Here is a 25,241-nt window from a genome sequence, read left to right on the forward strand (position 1 = left end):
GCCTGCGCCCGCCCTCCCGCCCCCGCTGCGCGACATGGCGGCGCCGTGAGGCGGTGGTGTGGTCCGGCCTCCGCCACTGTCCGGCTTCTGTCGCTCGTTCGCTGGCTCCCTCCCTCCCTCCTTCCCTCGGCCATGAGGAACCTGCGGCTGCTCCGGGCCGGCGGGTGCCGCTCCGCTGCCGCCACGGGCACCCCGCAGTGCTTCTGCCTCGGCGCCGAGCCCGGCGCGGTTCTCGTGGGCTCCCAGTACGGGCTGGTGGAGCTGCGCCCCGCCGGGGACTCGGTGAGAGCCGCGGCTGCGGGGCAGGGTTCTGGTGCTTGCCGGCGTGTTGGGGTCGGCTTTAGTTGCAAAGCTGAACTGGAGCGTTTGCCCCTCCGCCAGCGGGAGCTCGCCAGTCTCCTGGTGCGGCTCCCGTTTCGCGGCGGTGTTTGCGGGTTCTTGGACCCTGCCGCTGTTCCTCGCCGCCGCTTGCTTCTCTCTCACGTTGCCGTGGGAGCCGCTGCACTGTGATCTTGGTGACTGAAGGGACTTCGTGCTTCTAACGTATTAATTCTGGCTTTTAAAGAGCGTGGCTGTGTTAGGCGCGCGTCATTCGCGTGGTTTAGTCTTAAGCACAACCTAGCGAACAGTTGCATCTGGACGGGTTCACAAAATAGAACCAAGCAGGCAAAGAGATAGTGAAGGGTACAAGAGGAAGCTTTTGAAGCTTTACACTAGGAGGGAAAAAACCCCCAACATACCGCTAAAGTAATAAAATGCTATTGAGTCATGAATTCCTGGGTTAGAGCTGGGTTGCTTTCTTCTCACTGTGCAACTCTGAGACATCTAATTCTTTCAGTACATTCAGTTCTGAAATTAACTGTCAAAAGACCTTTGGGCCTTTCCGGGGATTTAATTTTCCGTGATTGCTGTACCTTAACCATCCAAATTATTATCCTCAGAAATTCTTTTACGCTGTGTCTACAAGTCTGCATGCCCCCTTAAGAGTAGTGGGACACTTAAGGCAGCGGCCCCTGCACCTCTTAATGTTGATACTGTAGTGAAGTATGAAAAGGGTGTTGGAAGATGATTAGCAGGGCAAATTGGAAGTTGTGTGTTGTTTGCTTCCATATATGTGTTTTCTCATTTTCTTCTCTCACTTTTTCCATAAGAGGGTCTTCACGGTTTCCTCTGGATAAGTGAAGATAAGTACTTGCAAGTTGTCTTTTTTTTTTGACACCATTCACACATTCTCTTCTACTGTGTAATGCTTTGTGTTACTGCAGTTGGATGAAATATACCTATGGCTTTTACTCTGCAAAAATCCCAGTGAGGTGATGTGTCATTAGTAAGCCGTTGGCCTTTCTGTATCAAGGTGTCACGAGAAGTTTCCCTGACTGTGGATGGGTTCTTGCCTGAAGATGGAAGTGGCTGCATCGTGGGTATTGAAGATCTTCCAGAACAGGAGAGTGTGTGTGTTGCTACAGCAGCTGGAGACATCCTGCTGTGCAATTTGAGTACAAAACAGGTAACATGGCAGGAAAGACTCAACAGTACTGAGGAAATTCAGAGGAAAGACTAACACACTTCTTTAGGGGTCAGTTGTACTCATTGCATGCTCATCTGTGGCTGGTCTCCATTCTCTGGACAGACAAGCTGATTTTTGTGGTAGATTTGAGAATGATTAAAAACAGTATATGTGCTCTATAAAAGAACTGGAATTGAAATGATGGCTTGCCTGTCCACAGCTTGGGTTCTCTAAGTTTGCTCAGTGCGCTCCTAGCAGCAAAGGATCTGCTGGAGAGTCTTACAGAAACAGGATATTGCTGAGACTAGATAAAAAATAAAGTAATCCATTCATAATTCACAGTGTACTTTTGTTTTCAATTGATAAGTGTTGACATAACTTAGGATATAGCAGAATCTGAGATACTTGCTTTCTGTTCCTTCCTCAGTGTCAGATTTGTGTCATCCTTGACAAGACACTGAAACACCACACCACCACCCTCTGAAATCTGAATCAGCTCCAACAATACCAGTCCCAACAGTGCAGATTTAAGTGGGCATGAGATAATAGTGGTCTGTCTGGGTTAGCTGTAAAATTGTGGTTATTTGCAGCTTGTCTGTTTCGGTTCATGTTTACACTTGATTTGCAGATACCACTTAAATATGGAGTTAGCCATATCTGAAAAATGTGCCTTGTATTGCAACTTACAACATGTCATAAGGGAATAGAAATTAACAAAGCTTGTGATACAAGAGACTTTTTTTGCAGTGATAGATGCATTAGAGAACAGGTTTAACTTCAGATTCTTTATTTTGAAGGGTTTGGGCTTGCTTTTCCCAGTTTTTTGCTTTACCTCCCAGTCTTCTTTTGGTGCAGTCTGGGCACCAGGAAAGAGGTCTAGAAGATTCCTTGCCTGTTCTGAAACCCTCTCTAGATGAGTAATAGTTACTCTGTTGACTGGTGCCCAGTCTCACTTTTCTTACCTGAAAAGATTGTGATACCCGCGCCTAATTCCTTGAATGGCATCATCTTGCTGTTTATCACAGCGAGTGGTTTATTTGTTGTTCTGTTCCATGCCTTTTGCAGATCAGGGTAACCATGCATAACAACAGTTCTATGCCTACTGCTGTTACTTGCTCATGACGGCCCAGTAAAACTAGTCCAGTTTTCCATAAACTTTGACACTGGTGCAGCTATATACAGCTGTCAAGTTCAGCATACACAGGCTGGTCAGAGTTTAAGTTTACCTGTTGGAATTCTATAGGTAAGAATCATTATGTCTGTGTTTTGTTAGTAAAGAATATTTACCAATATAATCATAGGCCCTATCAGGCCATATTAGTATTGACACAATATGTGCTGACATAAGACTGGGAGTTACAGCATAAAGCTGTTTCTAAAACAGTGTATGGAAGAATGTGCTAGACTCTACGTTACCTGGGCTCTCATTCATAAGCATTCTGGAACCATTTTTAGTCAGAGATGTTTCTTTTGTTCTGTTGAACACAAAGTGGGAAGTTAGACTTTTGACTTATTTAAATAGGAGGCTGTTTTCTTTTGCCTTGGTGACTGTTTGCTTTTGTGCTGGGATAGTGCTGCACTCATGTTCCTGTAATCTTACTTTGGTCCTGCAGGTGGAATGTGTTGGAGGTGTGGACAGCGGTCTGAGTGTCATGAGCTGGAGTCCTGACCAAGAGCTTGTTTTGCTTGCAACAGGTATCAACAACAGCCTGTAAGCTTTCTGCCTGTAGGAGTGAAACTCTATGGCCAAAGCATAAAACATAACTAAGATTGAGAGAGAGGAAGAAGAAGTTATGAAGTTGGGACTAGGACTTAAAATGGAAAAAAATTCTTCCAGATCCTATACGCTAGATTTCATTTCATCTTCATAGGGTGCTTCGGAGATCCAAGCAGAAATTGTTTTGGCCAAAAAAACCTGCTTTGTGGAAGAGCTTTTAGTCCTTAAAATCTTCCCAGGGAGAAGATTTGATCTTGCTTCAAAAACAAAGTTTCTTTATATTTCCTTTGACTTCTTTGTAACAAAAAATGTTTCTCGGCCTTTGGTAGGAAATATATGTGTCAGAGGCCCTAGTTAACTACAGGTGTCACTCACCTAGAAAATAAAATTAGCCTCAGGGAAAACAGAATCATAGAGTGCTTGAGACTGAAAGGAAACTCTGGAGATCACCTATTCCTACCACATTGCTCGAAGTGTGTTACATAGAGCAAGTTGTTGGGGGTTTGTGCCCAGGTAGGTTTGAAACCCCACAATCCCTGTGGGCATCCTGTTTCTATCTGTAACCGCCCTCAGAGTGAAAAAACCCACTTTTCTTAGGTTTAAATTTTTCTGTATTTTAGTTTGTGCCCATTGTCTCTTGTGCTGTCCCTCAGCACTACAAACAACATGGTTGTGTCTTCTTTACTGCACCCCACCTCCCACATAATATATTTACACACACTGATTTCCCCTGGAGCCTTCTCTCCAGAGCAGTCTGGCTTGTCTCAGCCTCCACTCATGTGACAGATTTTTCAAGCCTTTAATCATCATTTTGACCCTTTACAAGACTGATTCCAGTATGTCCTTATCTTGTACTAGGAAGCCCAAAAATTGGGTCAGCATTCCATGTGTCTCACCAGCACTGAGTAGAGGAGCAAGATCACCTCCTGCAGTCTGCTGGCAGCAGTCCTAATGCAGCCAGGATGCTCTTGTCCACCTGTGCAGCAGGGCATACTGCTAGCTAGTTCAACTTGGTGTCTCAGGAAGCATAGTTTGTTCTTTTTGCCAAGCTGCTCTCCAGCCACTTGGTACCTAGTCTGTCTTAGTGTCTGAGATTATTTTCCGTATGCAAGACGACTTTTTTTTGGTTGAACTTTATGAAGTTCTGACAGCCCATTTTGTGTATATGACAGGGTCCCTGTGGACAGCAGCACAAACTTCTTCTGTACCTGCTGCTTCTCCCAGTTCTGTGTCATCTACAAACTTGGTGAGGGTCTCATGCTCCAGGTCATTAAGGAGGATGTTAATCATTGCCCCTAGTGTCCAGGGGCGTGCCAGTCACTGACCTCGAGCTGCACTTATTGACAGTGCTAGCAAGCTTTTGGGCTTGGCAGTTCAGCTGGTTTTCACTCTCCTTTTATCTGTCCCGTGCTCTGTGATGCTGCTGTGGCACACAGCATCAAAAACCTTTATTAGAGTCAAGATAAATGAAATCCGCTGTTCTCCCCATATCCACAAGCTGGTCACCTCATTGTAGGAGGTTATCGGGATGGTATGGTTTCCTCTTCATAAATCTATCGTGACTGTTCCCAGTCACCTTCTTGTCCTTCATATCTCAAGAGAAAAGGAACCAGGTACTTGTTTGGAAGGTGAAAAAAAACTTAAGGCTAGGCCAGGGGGAGAAAATCCTGGAACTGTACTGTTCCAGTTTGAGGCTTGATGCTTTGAAGGATATGTTCTCTCTAGTATCATATTTTCTATATTTAGGTCCATGACAGAACATTAGGAGCACACAGGAGAACTTGAGTTTTTATTTGCTGCAGATACCATTACCAGTATTGTGTTTAATATCTGCCTTGCAGGTCAGCAGACACTCATCATGATGACAAGGGATTTTGAACCAATTACGGAGAAGCAAATCCACCAAGATGAGTTTGGAGAAGGTAAGAGGTACACTGAAATGAAGTTGCGCTAGCTGATGTAATTGATATGTTGTAAGCATGTGGAAAGTAAGGAAATGGAGCTGAGCACTTTGAGGCCCCAGGAGACATTGTATTTAGACTGTAATGCTGCTGGTCAGCTGAAGGGTAGAGTCGATATTGTTACTTGTCAGCATAAATTCAAGTAAGTTCCATGTACCAAAGTACTTTCTAGAATACATAACTTCCCAGCAGGTTTTTAGAATAAAATTTGGGGAGAAAATGTGGGTTGCTTGAAGCTGTGGTTGAGTACATAGTGCACAGTAGTTAAGGTATTATCTGTTCATCTTCCACAACAAGGATTATTTCTTCTTCAGGAAAGTTTGTTGCTCTTGGCTGGGGTAAAAAGGAGACACAGTTCCACGGATCAGAAGGGAAACAGGCAGCACATCGCAAACAGATGGTATTATACTACTTTTTTTTTTTGTATCAAGCTGATGCTTTCTCAGAGAAAATATGCATAAAGAGAGTTTCTCTTGTTCTGGTGGTGCCAGTTTGCTACCACCTTTCAGGTAGCTCTCTTCATAGGCTGCTTCTGTCTTTTTTTGTGTTATCTGAAATAATGCATTTTTATCTTCCTTTGAATTCAAGAAAGCATACTTTTCAAACAAAGCTCAAAGTAAGATTTGCAGCATTCCAGCATCAGTCCTGAACAAATCTCAATTCACCGTGTGTCCGGCTTTTGCATGGCTGTCTATAAGTAGAGACCCTGGTGGATGGCAAGGATAGTGTGTGACCATGTGAAGAGACAGTCATACGTGCATGGGGAGGGAGCAAATTGAATTAAATGGTTTTGATTCTAGTGTTTCCTAAAACACCATTTTGAATAATGAGTTTTTAACTTACTAGTCTTGACACTTTTTAATGGATGGATTTCATCCTATGGCTCTTAAAAGACCAGTCTGTTTAGACAAAGACAGCATATGCCTTTCCCAGCTTTGATGAACATTCTTTTGTGTGACTTCAGGAAGTGTTACCGGCATCAGCCTGGGATGATGGCAGGCCTCGGGTGACGTGGAGAGGAGACGGGCAGTTTGTTGCAGTGAGTGCTATCTGTCCAGAGACAGGTATGGCACCAAACTTCTTTGAAATACCAGTGTGTGTAATGGGCTTCTTAAGCAGAGTTTAGGTAAGGCAAGAACTGTTTGTGAACTGTTGGCCGCCTAAAGTACGGGTGAGTTGAGATATTTAATTGCCCTTTTCTCTCCTCTGATGTTCTCAGAGACATTTTATAGATACGATATTTTGAATACTTTCTTTGTGGTTTGGTTTTCAGTTCAGTCAGATGCCAGGAGGGAGTTCTACTTTGTAGATACTATCTGAACTGTTTCTTTCACCTGCTCAAGCTTTAAGCAATACCTGATAGGCTCTCAGTGCCAAAGGCATGAATCTGTTTGGGTTTGTACACCCACTGTCCCTCATACTAGAGTTTAGCCTTGCACACTTTTTTTTAAATACTGGTGATACTTTTCCCTTGGTTTTGCCCTGGAGTCGAAGATGTGATGAGCATATACATTACTTCTAAGACTGTAACTGATGTTTTCCATGATAAATACTACTTTCTGAGCAGTTTAAATGTATTGGTCAACATACCGAACTGCATCAAACCACACTCTTCCACACGTTTGTTTTTACCTTCAGTAGTTCAGATTAGGGAAGATCATAAATTTATAGCAAGATTTTAACATTACTATGGTGGAAGCTGGAGAGGGAAATGATTACGTCTAAAGTAAATCAGACTGAAATTCCTAACACAGTTCTTTTAGTCACTTGGTTACTATGGGAGAACTCCGTGACACAGAATAAGTTCTTAGCCCTAAAGATGTACAAGAGAAATCTTTTTACACATGTGCATCAAAATTTGCTCTTCTACACTCATAAAATTAGAGAAGTCTTTTCCCAGTGTTTTCTTAGACCTTTGTCTCATTGTTCTCTCAACCTGTAGGTGCTCGGAAGGTCCGGGTGTGGAGCAGAGAGCTTGTGCTACAGTCAACGAGTGAGCCTGTCTCAGGATTAGAACAAGCACTGTCCTGGAAGTGAGTAGTACCACAATCTGCATGCTGACAGCAGTATTGCTTGTTATTCCCTGGTCACAGTCTTTGATCAACATAATTTTCATTTCTTCAGCGTTTTGTTGATTTTTCCTAAAACTTGAAGAAAGTTGCCTTCTGATTCAGCATGAGGAAGAGTAGCCCTATAAACCCTGAAAATCCTAATGCTTGCATCACAAGTGGGAAGGGATAGATTCTCTGCATACAGTTGGTGTCAAGTAGGTTTGGGCTCAACTGTATGAAAAGAAATACTACAGGTTCCTTTCCTAGTTCTGAGATTTATTTGGTCACCTGTGGATGTCATAAGCTCTGATCTGTGCTGGGCCTATGACTGTCTGAACGCTAAGGAAAACACATCCTCTGCTGTCTTTTTCTTTGTGTCACTGGAAAAAATGTGAGATGACTGGAGTTTAAAATGACAGTTAATGATTGTGTGAGCAATGAATTTCATTTGGCTCTTGTTTAAGGCCCTCAGGAAACCTGATAGCATCTACACAAGAAAAGCCCAACAGACATGATGTGGTTTTTTTGGAAAAGAATGGCCTTCTTCATGGAGAGTTCACCCTCCCTTTCCAAAAAGGGCAGGTCAAAGTAAGTTCTTTGTCTGGGCTTCTTTGATAAGAGGGTGATGGAGAGGAGGACTAGATCTCTTTCAGATTCTAGGAAGATATTTTTAAACTAATAATTTGTGCTTATCCTAATAAGGATAATAAGGAAGAAGTGATCTGAAAAGTGAACGATGAAGAGGCCTGTGGAGAAGATGCGAGGCCCTCTGCAAGCCTGTACTACAAAGACACGTAGTAAAGGCAGATTGTAGCCGTGGGATACTTCTGGGCTCTTGGTTTACTTTATACTGGGCAAATTATTTAAAAGTACTTTTGAAGCATGTCAGCCATTGCAGGAGTGAGGTTGTATACTCACATCCCAAATAAGTGAGAAGCTATTGCTAGGGCATTACTTCAGCTTCTATTCTTGGATGCTGAGAGGTCATTTCGAAGATGCTTCCTCAGTGTCAAGGAAAGTAAAGAGAATGCTGCTGTCATTTTTGTGGCCTCTTCATCTGCGGTCTTCTCAGGATGTCTTGTCAGAGGAGCTTTGCGTTACATGAAGGCTCTGTTTGTATATTAACCAATGCACCTTTTGTTGTTGGAACACATCCTTGTAGACTCTGTGGGAGCAAGAATATCAGTAAGAGCCGTATTTGTTTCTGCAGGTTAATGAAATGCTTTGGAATGCAGATTCTACAATCCTGGCTATATGGCTGGAGGACCTGAAGATGGAAAAGTCCAACCCAAACACTTACGGTGAGAGCACTCCATGAGGCTCTGGCTCTTAACGCTTGCCAGCAAATGTCATTAGCAGTGGGTACTTATCCGCAGGGTAGGAGACACTGTCGAGGCTTACCAGTGGCTTTGAGACCACTGTGCTGATGTCACAGACAGCAGCCAAGCCCACAGAGTCACTTGACCACTTGTCCACCAACACCATCAGGTAGAGAATCGGGGGAAAAAAAGGGAAAAGCTGGAAAACGCATAGGTTGAGATAATAAAGTTTACTATGAAAAAACAAAAGCCACACATGCCATAAAAAGCACAGGGATTAATTCACTGCTTCCCATGGACAGGCAGGTGCCTGCCATCACCCAGGACAGCAGGGCCCCATCATGTGTAATTGTTACTTGGGAAGAAAAATGCCATCACTCCAAATATCCCCTTCTTCCTCCTTCTTCCTCACACTTCATATATGAACATGATGTTGTATGGTCTGAAATATCCCAGTAGTGAGCTGGGGTTGCCTGTCCTGGCTGTGTCCCCTCCTGACTTCCTATGCATCCCCAACTTCCTTGCCAACTTGGCAGTACAAAAAGTAGAAAAGGCCTTGGCTCTCTGTAAGCCGTGCTCAGCAATAACTAAAACATCACTTATCTGTGCTGTATTCAGCGCAAATACAAATCATAGTCCCATACTTGACACAGAAGAAAATTAACTACCCCAGCAAAAACCAGCGCAGCTGGTGAGGAAGAACTGTTAGTTCAGTCCGAGTTCAAAGCATCTTCCAGGCTGCTGTAACGGAAGTGATACAAACGGAATACTAAAGGCCTGAGCTCTTCATTAAACAAGGGTACCGTCTCACAAGGGTAGCTCAGTGAATTTTAGGACTGATTTTTGCAGTGTGTTGTTTTCGTGTGCTGTATGTTGTATGACAGCTCGTCTGTAGGACTGAAGATTAGAACTGTTATTTTAATTGCACTTAACCCACCCCTAGAAGGGCAGTGGTTGTTGGGAGGGAGGGTTTGAGCTGGGTCTCAAGTACTAGTCTGTGGTAACCATGTGTTTTGCTACAGTTCAGCTGTGGACCACAGGGAACTATCACTGGTACCTGAAGCAAAGTCTACACTTCGGTAGCTTGGAGGAAAATCAGTTGGTGTCACTGCTATGGGACCGAGAGAACCTATATAGACTACATATACTCTGCCAGGGCTGGCATTACCTCTTCTATGACTGGCATTGGACCACAGACCATGGGCTGGGGGAGAATAGTCAACACATGGCAAATGTGGCTGTTATAGATGGAGGTAAGCAGTGGGACATCTTTCCAGCTCTAGGCTCAGAAAAGGTGGGGTAGCCTTTTCAGTTCTTCTTTTAGTTGGTTCTACAAAGCTTTTAGGGAGGGGTCCATGTAATTGATAGACGCTTCATGGGTAGCTCAATGAAGGTAACCACTAAGAGCACAGAAACCATTTTCCTCTAACAGTATTTCTGCTTCCAATAAAGAATCCAGAAAAAGCTCCACTGACATTTGGATTGCGGCGCATCTTGGATTTTTTTCTCTTTTCTTCCACAGATAAAGTGCTTGTCACAGCCTTCCAACATGCTGTGGTGCCTCCACCCATGTGTACCTATGAGATCCAGCTCCAGCAGGCAGTAAATCAGGTTGCGTTTCACACAGATCCCAAACGTAGTGGTGACATGGCTGTCCTGGATGCTAATAACAGGATTTCTGTGTACAGATATGGTAAGACCATGTCGTGACCTCATTAGAAGAAACCTTGTGTTCTTGAGAACAGCACCTTGAGAGATTAGTGAGACGGTGGTCACTTAAATCTTTACATAAGACACACTTAGTTTAAGTGCAAGTTCAAGCTGTGCTCTCATTTCCAGTAGTTTAAGTGACACAGAAGCATTTTAGTGGTGCATTGACTTTGTGAGAAGACAGTGTTGGCATTTGACTATGTAATTGTGCTGGTAATATTCCCCTGCCTAGCTTCAGCTTGAGTGCAGCACATGGTATCTTTTGTAAGCTGCTCTGATGGCATGATGCTGACTGTCACTGGGAATTGTCTGAGAATCTGTCTGGGGCACCCAGCACTTCCCAAAGCAGTTCCACATGCAGTATGCCATGAGGAAACAGCTGTTTTGTACTGTGATGTTGGAAGGTGACTGTCTTCCTCAAAGTGGGTGTTAATGAGAATTACATTTTGGCTGTACAAGTAGAGATTTTCTGACTTTTTTAATGCTTTCATGTAGCATCTACTTTTTGATGAGATTGAAGATGGAAGAGGCTCTGTTGGGTGGATCCCTAAACTCTGCTTTGTTCTGCTTAATGTTGCTAGGACAGAGAACAGTGAATGACCCTTCTGTCAAGTTTGGAGCTGTGGAAGGAAATGGTTTTAAAGCAACTGTGGAAACACCATACTTGGATAAAACCTACAGGTAATATAGAACTACTACAGCTGTAGAGGGGAGAAGAGTGTTGTACCTGACTAGATGCTTTAGAGGTCACAGCTCTGACCACGTCTCTCAAGATTTTTAAGAGGCCTTCAGATAACGTGGTTTCATTTTGTTGACACTGTCTGCAGCTAGTGCTGAGAAATGCCCTTTACTGAGGTCTCAATCTAGCAGAACATGTGACTGTTAGTGACAACACTGAGATATCCCTTCCTGTGCCTGGTGTACAAAGGAATGGTGGTGCAGTGCCCAGGCCCATGATCACAACACACAGAGCAACAGAGCTGCTTGCATGGCAGAGACAGTGATGAGGTTAAAAATCCCACTGTGCTTTCTGTTTGTTCCTAGAGGTAGTTGGCATGGAAGCAGTACTACCTAGGGAAGACAGATGGAGCTTCCTAGGTCTCATCCTTCATCTTCAGCTCAGCCTGTGGCAGGATTCATGCTTTGGGTGTCTGTGTTTCTGCACTGGAGCCCACCCAGCCAGGCTGTGTATTTGCCAGGCTGTGCTTAGGAAGTCCTCTGCCTTTCCAGTGAAGTGGCCTGCTGAAATCAGGTTCTCTTTGTGTCCTGACCTCTCTTATTTTGTGACAGAGTCGATGTGAGCAGCAGCAGCAATGAAGTGATGAATCCTCTGGGGCTCCGATTTCTCACCTGGCTGCCAGATGACAGCTTCCTGGTTGTTGGTCAGGGTCAACATGCTACTCTGTCTGTCCTTCACCATCTGACTGCATTGCCTCACATGGCTGGGGCTGAAGAAGAGTGCCTGAATTTACGGTAGGAGAGATCTGTCAATTGTGGCTGAAGTCTGAGAACGCTTCCGGACAGTGCCTAGAAAGAATTAAGTCTCTTATTAGACCTGCAGACTGGGGGCCAAAGGTTAAGGAATTTGGCTCCCTTCCGGTGGGAGAACCAAACAGCTCATGAAGCTGCCTACTGGTCAGCACCGAATGCCTATACCCAGCCTGGCAAGGGTGCACGCTAAGCATGCCTGTATCAGTACAGGATAGCTCTGTTCCTTAGAATTCCAGGCCCCTGGGGAGAGGGGATGGCACATGACACTGAATTTCTCCATTCTACCCTTTGCCCACTGTTATCAAGGTCCAAAAGGGGACCAATAGCCATCACAACTGCTACTCCTTCACCTCCTCCTCACCTTCTGATCTTTGTGGGGCCAGTTGAGCTAAAACCAGACCAAAGAAAGCCACCTGGGGCACAGAAATGTGGTTGCCAAAGAGATCAGGAGTGCTCTTTTTTGCAGCACTCACCCAGCAAAGACAAAATGATTTGCAAGTGAACTGTAGAACGGAAAAAGAGGGGTGTATTTGCAGAGTGCTGCAGTGCAGTGACCAGCACAGTTAGGCAGATGCCTGTTGGCTGGAGTTGCTTGTGCTCTGTGGTGCCACTATCAGCTGACAGATGTGAGAAGACTGCAAAAGATCCTTACATGAGCAAAGTATGTCCATGCTGGAGATGTGCCTCTTTTCATCTGCCTTCAAGAAAGGCAGGAAGGAGGTATCTGCTCATAAGTGTATCTGCTGTGACTGATGTTTTGTGTTTTCTCTGTCTTGCATCAGGTTGTCAGTGCCTGTAGATGGAGAAGTGATCAGCCTGTACTGCAGCCCAGTGACCAAAACTGTAGCTCTGCAGCTGACTGATAGGCGGATCCTAAAATACCTGTGGGGTAAGCTGGGCCCTGTTAAAGTGCCTGGTCTTAAGTGTTGTTGTTAGATACTTCTTAAAAGGTTTAATGAAATTATTTGACTCTCAGGGACTTGAGTGACTCTTGAGTGTAGCTGGTGCTGCTTTTTTATTTCCTTTGCTCCCAGAAATGGGCTCAAAGTGATTTGTGTTAGAATTCAGTTAAAGGTAATTGAAGAGGGAGAGAATGCATATGTTAAGACAAATATACACACACACACAAAGTTCAGTGCTGACTGACTGCCACATCCGTATATCTTCTCTCTCATTCCACAGTGGAATAAAGGCACTACTGAGCCCCTGGAAGTTACCACCTTCTTGTCCGCTTTGTCCTGGACTTCTGTGCCAGCATTCCTCCCCTCTGTCAGATAGTGTAGCTTATTTCCAGTTCTGGTTTTCTTAAGAAGATAATGTGTCATGTGGTTTAATGTCTGAATTTTTGATTGGCTGGAAAACAATTAGATCTTCTTTCCTCCTTAGAAGCTTCTACTCCAGTCCTTGAGCCCTGGCGGAGTAGCAGTGGCTCTGCTGTTCAGTTCCCCCACCGTTGTGTGCAGACTTCCGTCACGAGGATCAGTGGTGAAGTAAGTGAGACTGTGAGCAGAATAAATTCCCTACGCAGTTGTTCCCTTTGCCAGAAGTACACCATGTCTTCTGCCCAGGGCCCAGTGATACTTGTTCATGATGTTCTTCATAAGGCTCTTTGCAGAGCTGAGAGCTTGTCTTCTCTTGCCTTCTAGAGTATTTCTGGTGGATTGCATGCAGTTAACACCCCATCACCCCATTCTATGAATACAATGAGTAGTTTCATTAGAGAGTGAGAAAATTCAGATTGGAAATTTGTAGTAGTTACTAGCACACTCTTTATGAAATAACCGTTTGTTTTGTTTTATTTGAACTTAACCTATTAGCGAATATGGCTGCACTGAGTTACTGCAGATCTCCTACTACTGTTTTTTCCTGTTGGAGATGGTTTCTTGATAGTTACAACAGCTTGAAGAGTGACTAGCTGTTTTGCTGGTATTTCAGGGGTTTCCTTCCTTCAGTCTGCATCCAGCTCTAGGACACTGCTCTACTCTGCTCTTCAGTGGTACTTTTCCTCTGGTTTCTTAGACCAAGTTCTACTGAATAGAAAAGCCTAGACTTCTAGCATGGTTTCAGCTGCCATTTTGTGACTGTGCAGTTACAGAGTAGGCCAAGCTGGATTTTCAGCCAGCAGTGTTTAAGAATGTTTGAGTTTAAATCCTCCTGGAAGAGAGGTTGGATGACCTGCTGTCTGGTTTCTCTAAGTAATTCACATGAGGCACTTGTTATCTAATTGTAAGGTACTTCAATCCAGTGCTTGTCAGTGTTGTGAAAGACTGGAGGTTGTGATACTGATAGCTCATAGTTGTCATTATTTCAATTACAGGAGGTGATTTTGGGCCTCACGGATCGATGCCGGTTTTTTGTTAATGATATTGAGGTACAAAGCTTTTGCCCCTCATTAAATCCCCTTTCCTTCTGCAAAAGGCAGCTTCCATATTCTGGTCTAAACTGTGATAAACTTCATATTTTACAGGTTGCTTCTAACATCACATCATTCGCAACATACAATGAGTTTTTGTTGGTGACAACCAACTCGCATACCTGTCAGTGCTTCTGCTTGAAAAACTTAACAGTGAAAGGTAAATATCAGCACTGACTGCCTGCTGCGGCTAACTCATAGCATTTGGCTTGGAAACACAGGATCTCCCAATTTTTTCACATCCAAACCTGTTGTATTTGGGTTTCTCAAAGGAAGTGTTTAAGAGATGAGAGTAAGAGAGCTACTTTCAGAAATCTGCCAGAGAGCAAGGAGCTCAGGGAGCTGAACACATATCACGTGCTTCTCACAGGAAAGAGAATTTGTGCTGTAGTTTGTGCTGTAGACCCTTACACGGTTTCCAACAGCCTAGCCCTGCATTCTCTCCCTTCCCTCTATGTCCAAAAGAAGAAGTCTGTGTGCTATTTGAGGGTGTGTGGTAGAGAGGGGATCACTGCAGAAAAAGTTTCTGGTGGTGTTTGGCTATGAGAAGTGTGATGACCTTGGTAAAGGCAGGACAACAACTTACTGGTCCTTTACACCCTTCAGTGCTATTCTTACCTGGTCTGTTGAGCTTTGCCATCCTGTTGTGCAGAGGACACACCTCTGCTTTGTGTACAGATACAGCAATGGTTAGCACTCAGCAAGTTCTCATCCTGTCAGGAATAGCTGAAGATTGCTGCTGTACTGGTGGCTTGGTTTGTCCAGTATGACCTTGCCTGGCTCCTACAACATAGGAGGTCCTTAGTGGGGCTGGGTGCTGCATGTGCTGTTCGTGCTGATAAATGTTATCTTCAGCCCTCCAGGCTGGCCTGAGCAGTACTGCTGCGCCCAACAGTGAGACCCTGCGCAAGGTGGAGCGAGGTTCACGCATTGTCACCATTGTTCCCCAGGACACAAAGGTGGTGCTGCAGGTCAGTGCTCTGCCTGTGTCTGCTGATGTGTGCAATCAGGGTGTGCAGGGGCCTGTCACACTGGGCACCTGGCCAACCTGCAAACGGTATGTGCAGTGCTGCAAAGCTGGTGCCCTCCAGTGCTGCAGCACCTCACAAATCAAGCTTCCTGTCTGGATACAGAGGGATTTTGAGCATGCCTTTGGGAGGTTCAGTACAAGTTCAGGCAGATAGGTGTGTGCAGAACTGGGAAGGGCTATTCAAGTTCGTAATGGCTGAGGTACTGTAGTGCTACATATTGTGGCCTCTCATCTCAAGACTCACTTCCTGGTACTTACTAGCAACCCTCCATTAGCCTTGGCACTTAGTTTTTTGCTAAGCTCGCTCTTCAGAACCACCAGAGAATAACAGAATGGAGAAGGATGTAATTTGAGAGGCACTTTAGGAGGTGTGGAGCCCGACGTCCTCATCAGAGCAGGGCTGACATGAAAACTTGATGGGATTGCTCTGGGTCATGCCTGGTTGGGTAGAGTCCGGCCTTCTGAGGAAGGAATGTTTCTGAACAGAGAGAATGTTCAGGTATTTTTCTACAGTTTCTGAAATTTCATGTGAAGTGAGCAAAGAGGCCCATTCACTCGCAAGTAGCAGACAGGCCTAAGAAATTAGCTAGTCCTCACTTTTCCCACAATGTAGGCAGGGTAACTACAAGTAAGTAATTGTGTGGATCTTGTGTTATAGATGCCAAGAGGAAATCTGGAGACCATTCACCACCGTGCTCTGGTTCTTGCCCAAATTCGGAAGTGGCTAGACAGGTAAATGGCACTGGTGTATTCTTGTCTTCCCTCCCCCACTCTGAGCTGTTAGAGGCTGTCTGACCTGGAAAAGAGAGGGAGGCTAAACTCAGAGGAATCGACCTTGTTAGAGGGAACAAAACTGTTTGTAGGGAGACCACCTGGAAGTCTAGCTGTCAGGTGTGCCAGGTACTTCTCGCTTCACCACTTATTACATATGCTGAAATTGCATGGGTGGGAGAACTCTTTATCTGCTCCATTCTCCAGACATCTCAATCACTTCAGGATTAAGCTGGCTGTTTTCCATTTTTTACTGAATTCATTTACACTGAAATTTCCTGAAAGGGAAATGGATGCAAAATGTAGCACTCTCTTTTAATGGAAATAAAAATAATCTAAGTTCTGTATTGCTTCATCAGCCTTGCAAGCTGGTGTGCCCCACTGCAAGGATCAGCAATGAACAGTATTGACCTTGCACATTTTTCTGGAAGGCTGTCTACATAGCTTATGGTGTAGGCTGTTCTCTTCCCACCGGTTCTGTGCTTAGCTCTAGTCAGTTACCTTTATTTGCATCTTGTCCACTGTGTAAACTGTCCCGCTTGACTCATTCCTCCAGGCTTATGTTCAGGGAAGCTTTTCAGTGTATGAGGAAGCTGCGAATCAACCTCAATCTTCTCTATGACCACAATCCCAAGGCAAGTCTGCCCAGTTCTCTGTGTTGTTTGCCATACTAACCTACCCTGGAATCCACTGAACAGTGCACTGTTACCCTGTTTTTTCTGAGTTTTTTATAGCCTTTTGAATTTTCATAAATGAAGTCAGATCTTTTTAATTACTGTACAATATTAAAAGCAGTTCTGTCTTTTTCCCACAGATGTAACATAAACAAATCCTTTGTTTTTCATTCTCTGTCCTTTGTTTGCATATTTCTAACCTGAAAACAATTGTAACTGACAGCTGGTCTGGCCAGTTGGCTTGAGAGGTGAAAACTCCAGAAGCCAATCTTCTGCTAGACCCACAAATGTATATAAAGTAAGAAATAAAACAAAGAGGCTCTCTCTCGGCCTGGACTCAGCTTTGAGCCGGATTGGAGGAACCTCTGCTCTGCGAAACCTCTGGTCTGCATGTGGCTGCTTTGTGTGTCTCGGTGACAACGCACTCAAGAGTGTAGGTGGTGCTGTCGTTTCTGCTTTCAGCAGTGATGGCTGTTCTGCACTGCAACGTCATCTTACAGACAGATCCAATTTAGCAGTTCCTTCATCCTGTACTTTCAGACAAGGTCTCTGAATTTATTCTTGTACTTGATGTACATTTTCTTAGTGTTCAGAGTAACAGTGCTAATATTCTCGTTCATTTCAGGTATTTCTGGAAAACGCAGAAACCTTTATCAGGCAAATAGATTCTGTGAACTATATCAACTTGTTTTTCACAGAATTGAAGTAAGTATAAGTCTGCAAATGGAAGCATGCGTGTAATTAGTGGTGGTACATTATTGTGTCAAAATATTGGCAACTCTTCAGTGTGGGTGCAAAGCACGACTCATCATGTTGAGTCATAAAGGCTTGAGTAGGCTCAGTAGTTTCAGGAATAATGTGTCTTGTTGGGAATTCCAGTTTGCAGGCAGCCATTAGATTTTTGCAGCAAGTAATTATTATCTGAGTGCTTTGACTTCTCTGCTGGTTTGCTGTAGAGCAGTAATTGAGAACAGAGAAAGTTCTGTTCCCTCATAAAGAGGAGCAAGATGGAAGTGCATATCTAGTCTGAGGCGAAGATACTTCCTTGGATCCTCAAACAAGTCCCCTGACTTCTTTATTAAAGGGTCGGGGATGAGGGTTTATGGTGATGGTAGTTTCAGGACTTCTCAAGCTTGCTGAAGTCATTAATAGTGTAAGAACTAGTGCTATAACTTAGGTGTTTGGTTTGATTTTTAGTTTTGACCTGACCAGAAATAGTAGCAAATGGCTTATTTTTCTGAATTGTTCAATGGATAAATCCATATAGTGGGTTTATAGCTGTATCTTGTAAATCCATATAGTGGATTTTTTATAGCTGTATCTTGTAAATCCATATAGTGGATTTTTTATAGTTGTATCTTGTAAATCTTGCCTTCTGATGTTTTTGTGCTACTGAAGTAGTTGTTTAGCCAGTTTTAGGGGGTTTTTTTAATGCCTCTCTTGGCTGACAATCAGAATAACAGACTAATTGGACTGACAGACATTTTTGGAAAGCTTAACGAGGCAGTTAATGAGTAGTTATTTTCTGCCTGCATTTGAGTTCCTTAACCTTATTGTCTTTGTTTTGGGCTGTGTGGTGGGCAGTGCTCTTAGGTCACATTACCTGTTTTTATCTAGGGAAGAAGATTTCACAAAGAGTATGTACCCATCTCTGAATGGCAGCAGTAACAGCCAGCCACACCAGCATCCTGATCAGAAAAAAGTAAACCTCATATGTGATGTGATGAGAGTTGCCATGGAACACATTGACCCTCAAAAGTGAGCACTTTCTTTCTGCAGGTGAAAAACCCAGTAGAGATAAGTCTGTCTCTCGAGACAGAGATAGACTTACTTCTAGTAAGTCATTGACAGGAAGCAAAGTTGTCCTTGACATCAGTTGTTTGGCCCTAGGTTCTCTGAGGTAAGCTTGTGCTCCACAAAATTAACTATACCTTGTCTTGCTTCTGCTGAGGATGCTACCCTGAACACATCTAATAATTCCACAGATTGCATACCAACATCTTACTACTAGATTTAAAATAATAGATGCAGGATTCTTATAAAAGTTTAGAATATACACTCAAATTTAGAATCCATCTGTGTGGGAATAGAGACATGAACAAGATTTTCATCTTGGTGAGTTGATGACTGTTTGAAACAGCTGGCCCTTTGTAAAGGTATCAGCTGTTCCATTTGACACTGAAATACTTCGTAAATGATCAGCTCCATGTTCCTGATTGATTACCTTTTTGGTAACCATCCTCCTTAGACGAATCAACACCAGACAAAGATTACAGCTGAGAAAATAGAATGATAAGTGCCTGGTGAAATGGTGCTAAACTATTGGCAGCTTAGTGTTAAACAATGGAGACAGGAGTGACAGGTGGTGGGTAGCTGCTGAGCCTTGAGAATTTAGACACTTTCCAACAAACTGTTTTAGAAAATCAAGCATCTGCTTGGCTGGGATAGCTATTTGGAAACAGTAAATGTGAGATGTGTTGAAGTATAAAAACACCCTAGAAAGCTTTCCTTTTATATAAAAAAGGTTATTTTCATGCCAGACTTCATTTGGAAAACAGTGTCCAGCTATCTGAACTTTCAGAGGGAGGTAGGTCCTCTTCATCATGCTGGCTGGCATGGTAAGGAAGCTCATTCTACTTAAAACACACCTCCAGCTTTGTGACATGTTTGGGAAGACATGCTGAGTAGAAGAACCTTTCTGGCATATTCTCTTCTTTTCCCATGTTTGCTGTCTTCCTCTAGGGGGATCAAAGTGCCTGAAGAGTTGTATTTTTTTTTTACTAAGACGTAAACTAGAACTTGCACAAACTGTGCTAAAAAGGGAATAAGCTGTGTTTCTGCCTTCTCACCTTTTTTATTCACTACTTCTCTTTTCTTCAGATACTGCCTATCGATACTGACAGCACATGTAAAGAAAAGTCCTCCAGAACTAGAAATTGCTCTCCAGAAGGTTCACGATCTTCGAGGTCTTGTATCAGGAACTCAAAAGTTTTGAAAGTGGGTGGTTTGCAGGAGCTTTGTGTTAAGGAAACTGCCGTCCAGCCAAAACTGTTAAGGAGGAAACTTCCCCATCTGACCATCCAGGAACCACTCTGACAGTCACATTTGTACCACCTGAGCTGGGTCCACCCCTTACAGCTATACCTCCCACACTCACAATCAAACCAGGATTCCTTACCTGTTCAACCTCAGGTTTCCCATAGCTGAGTCTCAGACATAACTGATCCTTAAAATAATTTAGTCTCAATGCAATAACCAAGTAACAAAATAGCAGCTCCAGCTGGTGCTTCTGAGGAGGGACCCTGAACAAAGAAATCCCTGAGCCTGTTGGAACTTTTACACCTTCAGTCTATCTCTGCAAAAATCTGGATGTCTTCAGCTCTGCTGTGTCTCAGTGTCTCACAGGTCTCTGTCCCCTTTGTTACACAAGTTCTCACTGGAGCTGTCACCAACCAGAGTTCAACCTGCAGCTCCCAGTGCAGCTGCAACTTGAGATACTGTACTAAATTGTTCCTTCAACACTTCGATAGTTAGGATGATTCACCAAAAAAATTATTTTAACGTGACTCTTTATGCAGCAAGCCAGAAACCAGATACGTACTTGAAACCATCTGTATGTTTAGGTACAGCAGCATGTCACCTAAGATAGGTTGCTGTACATGCCCTCAGCTCACCGTTTTACTTAGGTTTGCTGGTAGATACCCCAGAGTTGGACCTGTTTTCACTTTCCAGTTGGAACTCTAGTTCTTCCAACATGGAAGTTCCTATTCTGGATTCTGGTATCTCAAACTAGCAAACTTTGCCTTTATTCTGTGCTGATGCATCAAGCTCATCACAGTTGCACCCTCAGTGCTGTGTTTGGGATAGTCCTTGAAGTGGCCCAGTAATGGCAGAGTAACCCTTCTGCAAGATAGAACAAGCTCTTAATCTGATGGTCCCTCCCTGATGTCAAGGTTGTGCTTGATGATGCATCTTTTCCTCACACCAGGGTTCCACTGCTGGTAGTCTAACAGATCATGTGCTGCTTTATTTTGTTGTAGAAAGCATTACTCCAGATGTCCAAGCTGTGAGTGCAGAAGAAGCACTAAAGTACCTGCTTTTCCTTGTGGATGTCAATGAACTGTATGATTATTCCTTGGGGACATACGACTTTGATTTAGTCGTCATGGTGGCAGAAAAGTCTCAAAAGGTCTTGGCTTATAGTTCCAGCTAAGGAACTTATTTTTTTACTTTCTCAAAGGTTGTTTGTAGTTTGCAGATCAGCCCCCGTGTTTTCTTAGCAATGGCTCTCTACCCAGGCAGGATTCCAGTTGCTCAGAAGCCCTATGTGTGCTTGGACTGATGCTGGGAAAGTGTTGTGTCTCTGCATCCTTTGGTACTTCTTGAGCACAGCTTTAGAAATTTACTTGTGTTCAATGTGAAACAGTGCTCTTCTGGAGCAGCAGGGCAAAGTAGTTCTGGGGAAGGGAGGGATTGGTATCTGAAGTTTTGTGACTTCATGTCTTCCATTCTTGCTTATTTAGTGGTTTTGATAATAGAAGCATGTCTTCACATGGGTTTAATGTGAAATCTCTGAATTGAAATGCCCATCTGCATCTTCAGAGTTTCTTACTGTCACAGCAAGTTCTGCTGCCTATCAGTTAAAACACCTGATTCATTTTAACAGGTTTTACGACCTTTGGTGTGGAAAAGTTGATAAACTTTATGGCTGCAAATTTATACATAATCATAGAAAACAACATTTGATATGACACATAGGCTTGAACTTTAAGTATTATCAGCCTTTAGATATTGCTGTAGTCTGTGTGTTAGCATAGTAATTCAAGTTAGTAATTTCTGGCAAGAGTATATGCACAAATTGATTCTTTAGGATGGCTTACATTTGGAGGGAAAAAAAGAGCCTCTCTTAGTGTATTATGATATGTTTTCAAATATGGGACTCTCTGTCGATGAAGATGGGGACAGACAAGGATTTTAGCAGATTAGCTCAACTGCAGTTCTTAATTGTTCTTTGCAGGACCCAAAGGAATACTTGCCCTTCTTAAATACCCTCCGGAAAATGGAAACTAATTATCAGCGATACACAATAGACAGACACTTGAAGAGATACACAAAAGCTCTTGGCCACCTCAGCAAATGTGGTAGGTGTCCTAAGGAGGATTTCTGCAGTGTAACGTTTCCGTTTTGGAGAGCCGTTGGGGGGAAGTAGCTAAAGAAGGAGAAAGATTGCACAGGATCATCTTCCTGTCTGCTACTTGCTTTTTGCACTGTAGCTTGGTGTAGGAAGAAAAATGTTTACTCCTCTGTGGTCATGAAGCACATGAAGTCTTGTTTTGTTCCTATTCATGTGAATTGTGCCTGGTTAATATCTCTGGCAAAATTCAAGGAAGTGAATGCCTTGATTTTTTGGTAGTAGAGTGGGTGCTCTTCCACCCTGGCACCTCTAGTTGCTTCTTCATGTTGTGAACCCAGGCTCTCATGGGAGGACCATGTATTTCTCTTTTGTTTTTACAAAAAGTAAACTATTTCTGTAGGTCCTGAACACTTCTCTGAATTTCTGAACTTGGTGAAGGATCAGAATCTGTATTCTGAGGCCTTGAAGCTGTACCCCTCTAGCACTCAGGAGTACAAGGTATGTGACAGTGCACTGTCAAAGCTTTATATTCCCTTATGCATGTGTTTGGATCTCCTCAACACCTTGCGTAAGGTGGATGGAATGGTGAATGGAACTGCAGCTGCTTGTGTTCAAATTCTGTAGGTCATTGCTATTCCAGTGTTGTCTGAGACCCTCTTCTAAGATAAAACCTGGAATGACTCTCAGCACTAATCCTGTGGGGCCTGCTCATGGATGGTTGTTATTCCTTTGATCCTGTGACTCAGAGAGCACCTCAAAGTCCTGTTTCTTCTGCTGCGCTATCTTGCTGAATAACTTCCATAACCTCAGGAAAACTTCTCTCCATTTTGACCTCTTTGTGGCTTGCTGATTGTGCGGGGACAATTCATTATCCTTAAACTATTCTGAAAAATGCTGGAGAACTTGGACACTTTTAGATGTGCTGTTTCCTAGTACATAGTGTTCCTTATTGGTTTTGGTGTTAATGAAGAACTTTAGCTTGTCCAAGGCTGAGATAAAATGTAAGCGCGTTTAATGTTATCTAATGTAGGTACACAACACACAAGTACAAGGAGGAGTTGAGTGAGAGGGAAAACAGAGAAAAACGGTCTATTTAAAAGAATGAAAGCAGAAAAGAGTCTTTATTCATGATGGAGGTCTGTTTCTGAATTACTCATTGGGAGTGTTTTATTATTCCCCCTGGATCCATCCAGTCAAATCCACTTGCCCCTTCTTTGTGGAGATACTGAGCTTTGAGTAGCCTGTGCCTATAGGGCTACATGGCTTGTGTGTTCCCTTGTGCCAGTATGTTTTTCCTAAAGCAGGTTTGTTCAGAGGGACATTCTAACAAAAACTGCTCATGTGGGTGGAGAGGAAAGGTCTGGATTCCTGCAGTATCTGGTTTACCCAGCATTTGGTTTGGAGAGTCAGGTGCCTCCCTGTGTCACTTGCTGTAGCACTGTGAAGTGTGTCCCTCTGCTGATCATTAGCCCTTGGCTTGATATAGTTTGAAACGGGGTAGAAGCTTCATGCCTAGGAGCTCCTTGGAGAAGCTGGGTAAGAGGCTTTTGTAGCTGGGTCCTTAAGTTTAGTAATGGAGGGCTGCTACTGACCTTACTAACTTTTTTTTAATGTCCCTTTCTTTCAGGATATCAGTGATGCATATGGAGAGTACTTGATTCAGAAGCAGCTGTATGAACAGGCTGCATTGATGTTTGCTCGTGCTGGAATCTTTGCAAAAGCACTTGAAGCTTTTCAGAGCAGTGGCAGCTGGCAGCAAGCCTTGTGCATGGCATCACGGCTTGGTTACACAAAGGATAAGCTGTCCAGCCTGGCACGGAGCATGGCAGGTAGGCCTTGAAGAGATGGGAATGTGCAGAGCAGAAATGGGTGCTGTTATTTATGGTTCACTTCAGTTTTTCCCAAAATTTAATTAAAACCTCAGCCGCTCTCTTCTTAAATGAGAACAAAGATCCCATGTTTCCCAAGGGTTTGTGCATTTGTACATGACCTTCGTTTCTCAAAGGAACCAAAAGAAGTTGAAGCTAAACTGGTAGGCAACCCAGGAGCTGCCAAGCAAGCTGTGGCCTTGGCTGCGCAGTGCTGACTGCTTATTGTATTGTTCTCTTGCAGCTGGTTGCCAGACTGCTCTTCCAAATTGCCTCATTAGTTAACGTCAAGGAATGGACATGCACTGAAGTGTCTAACATTACTGAGGGCTCTAGACATTAACTGGTGCAAGTGCTGTGCCTATTCACCAACCTTAAGGCTGTTGGATAATTTGGAGCGGCATCTTGTTTTCTCCTTGAGGCCAGCTAGCAGCTAGGACCATCTGGTACTTAAAGCTGTGTGTTGTTCTAAGGAGAAGAAGGTAGCTGGTCACAGAATTTGTGCTTACTAGCGCATGTCAGCCATGAGGTGTGTTGTGGACATGGTGTGCATTTCAGCAAGAGAATGGAGCATCATCCTCAATTCAGCCTTGCTCAGAGGGAGAGTTTATGAAGGTCCACTTAACACAGAGGGAATATGGCTTCTGGGAGTCTAGTCTTCCAGAGCTGGATACTCCAGTATTTGCTTTTTCCATCACTTAATGTGATTTAAATCCTTCATGCCTTTAATGCTTTTTCGTAGTGCCCTTTTTAAATTACAGCTCTAATTTAGCAGTTGAATACGTGTGTGAGCGGATAGAAAGTGTCTCAGTGAGTAGGGTTTTCCTCTGCTTTGGGGAGGAATCCAGCTCTCTATGAAAAGCTGAAACTCCACTTTTTCTTGTAGGAAAACTAGTTGAACAGAGAAAGTATGCAGAGGCAGCCGTACTCCTGGAGCAGTACACTCAGGTAATGTAATCACCCTCCTGCCTGTGTCCCAGTAATGCCCAGCATCTATCAGTCAGACACACGTGTTTTCTCTGTTCTCCTGCACCATGTGTGACTCTGTGCATGCTGACAGCAAAAGTCTGTGCCATGGGGCCCCTTGGGAAGGGCAGAAAAGGCCTGGGTGATGCAGTGAGCAGGGTGGGATAAATGCCGTGTTCTGAGTTTTCCCACTCATGAACTCACCCATGCTTTGGTATGAAAAGCTTTTGTCTCAGAGAACTGAAACATGAGGGCTGAAATAAGGAAGACAGAGTTCCAGAGAGATTTCCCCTTAGTGTCAGAGAAGTAACATAGTTTTGTTGAGTTGGTTTGTGGGTTTTGTTTGTTTGTTTGGGTTTTTATGTCAACACCTCAGAGTAGCTGGTATAGTAGTGCTTTCCTGTCTTGACTGGGATACTGCTGCATAGAAATAACCATCTGAATATCTTCTACCTGAGTATGTATTACTGACAGCAGCAGCAGCCCATGGTTGCTCTTCCCTTCCAGGACTATGAAGAGGCTGTTCTCCTACTCTTAGAAGGGGCTCTTTGGGAAGAAGCTTTGAGACTGGTAAGACATTTCAAACCACAACAGAAGTGGAAATACATCTTCAGAGTGGAAAAACAGGG

The 25,241-nt window shown here is 43.7% G+C and overlaps 1 protein-coding gene across 1 annotated transcript in view; it reads left to right on the forward strand.

The window, feature by feature from the left end:
* The first annotated feature begins 41 nt into the window (after nucleotides 1–41).
* Nucleotides 42–25,241, forward strand: part of ELP1 (elongator acetyltransferase complex subunit 1) — a 34,520-nt gene continuing 9,320 nt past the window's right edge. Inside the window, exons 1-29 of the mRNA XM_040089375.2 lie at nucleotides 42–282; nucleotides 1,355–1,507; nucleotides 3,121–3,202; nucleotides 5,066–5,146; nucleotides 5,500–5,585; nucleotides 6,150–6,249; nucleotides 7,128–7,218; nucleotides 7,701–7,824; nucleotides 8,447–8,537; nucleotides 9,578–9,808; nucleotides 10,078–10,248; nucleotides 10,847–10,946; nucleotides 11,556–11,738; nucleotides 12,539–12,645; nucleotides 13,143–13,246; nucleotides 14,074–14,127; nucleotides 14,224–14,329; nucleotides 15,025–15,140; nucleotides 15,858–15,931; nucleotides 16,527–16,605; nucleotides 17,270–17,349; nucleotides 18,262–18,402; nucleotides 19,525–19,610; nucleotides 20,685–20,833; nucleotides 21,662–21,785; nucleotides 22,179–22,276; nucleotides 23,406–23,607; nucleotides 24,533–24,594; nucleotides 25,120–25,182. Of these exons, the coding sequence (XP_039945309.1) occupies nucleotides 133–282; nucleotides 1,355–1,507; nucleotides 3,121–3,202; nucleotides 5,066–5,146; nucleotides 5,500–5,585; nucleotides 6,150–6,249; nucleotides 7,128–7,218; nucleotides 7,701–7,824; nucleotides 8,447–8,537; nucleotides 9,578–9,808; nucleotides 10,078–10,248; nucleotides 10,847–10,946; nucleotides 11,556–11,738; nucleotides 12,539–12,645; nucleotides 13,143–13,246; nucleotides 14,074–14,127; nucleotides 14,224–14,329; nucleotides 15,025–15,140; nucleotides 15,858–15,931; nucleotides 16,527–16,605; nucleotides 17,270–17,349; nucleotides 18,262–18,402; nucleotides 19,525–19,610; nucleotides 20,685–20,833; nucleotides 21,662–21,785; nucleotides 22,179–22,276; nucleotides 23,406–23,607; nucleotides 24,533–24,594; nucleotides 25,120–25,182 (3,288 nt within the window). The 5' untranslated portion in view covers nucleotides 42–132. The remainder of the gene's footprint in view (nucleotides 283–1,354; nucleotides 1,508–3,120; nucleotides 3,203–5,065; nucleotides 5,147–5,499; nucleotides 5,586–6,149; nucleotides 6,250–7,127; nucleotides 7,219–7,700; nucleotides 7,825–8,446; nucleotides 8,538–9,577; nucleotides 9,809–10,077; nucleotides 10,249–10,846; nucleotides 10,947–11,555; nucleotides 11,739–12,538; nucleotides 12,646–13,142; nucleotides 13,247–14,073; nucleotides 14,128–14,223; nucleotides 14,330–15,024; nucleotides 15,141–15,857; nucleotides 15,932–16,526; nucleotides 16,606–17,269; nucleotides 17,350–18,261; nucleotides 18,403–19,524; nucleotides 19,611–20,684; nucleotides 20,834–21,661; nucleotides 21,786–22,178; nucleotides 22,277–23,405; nucleotides 23,608–24,532; nucleotides 24,595–25,119; nucleotides 25,183–25,241) is intronic.

The sequence above is a fragment of the Hirundo rustica genome, chromosome Z (assembly GCF_015227805.2).
Source record: "Hirundo rustica isolate bHirRus1 chromosome Z, bHirRus1.pri.v3, whole genome shotgun sequence".
In the NCBI taxonomy this organism is placed as follows: domain Eukaryota; kingdom Metazoa; phylum Chordata; class Aves; order Passeriformes; family Hirundinidae; genus Hirundo; species Hirundo rustica.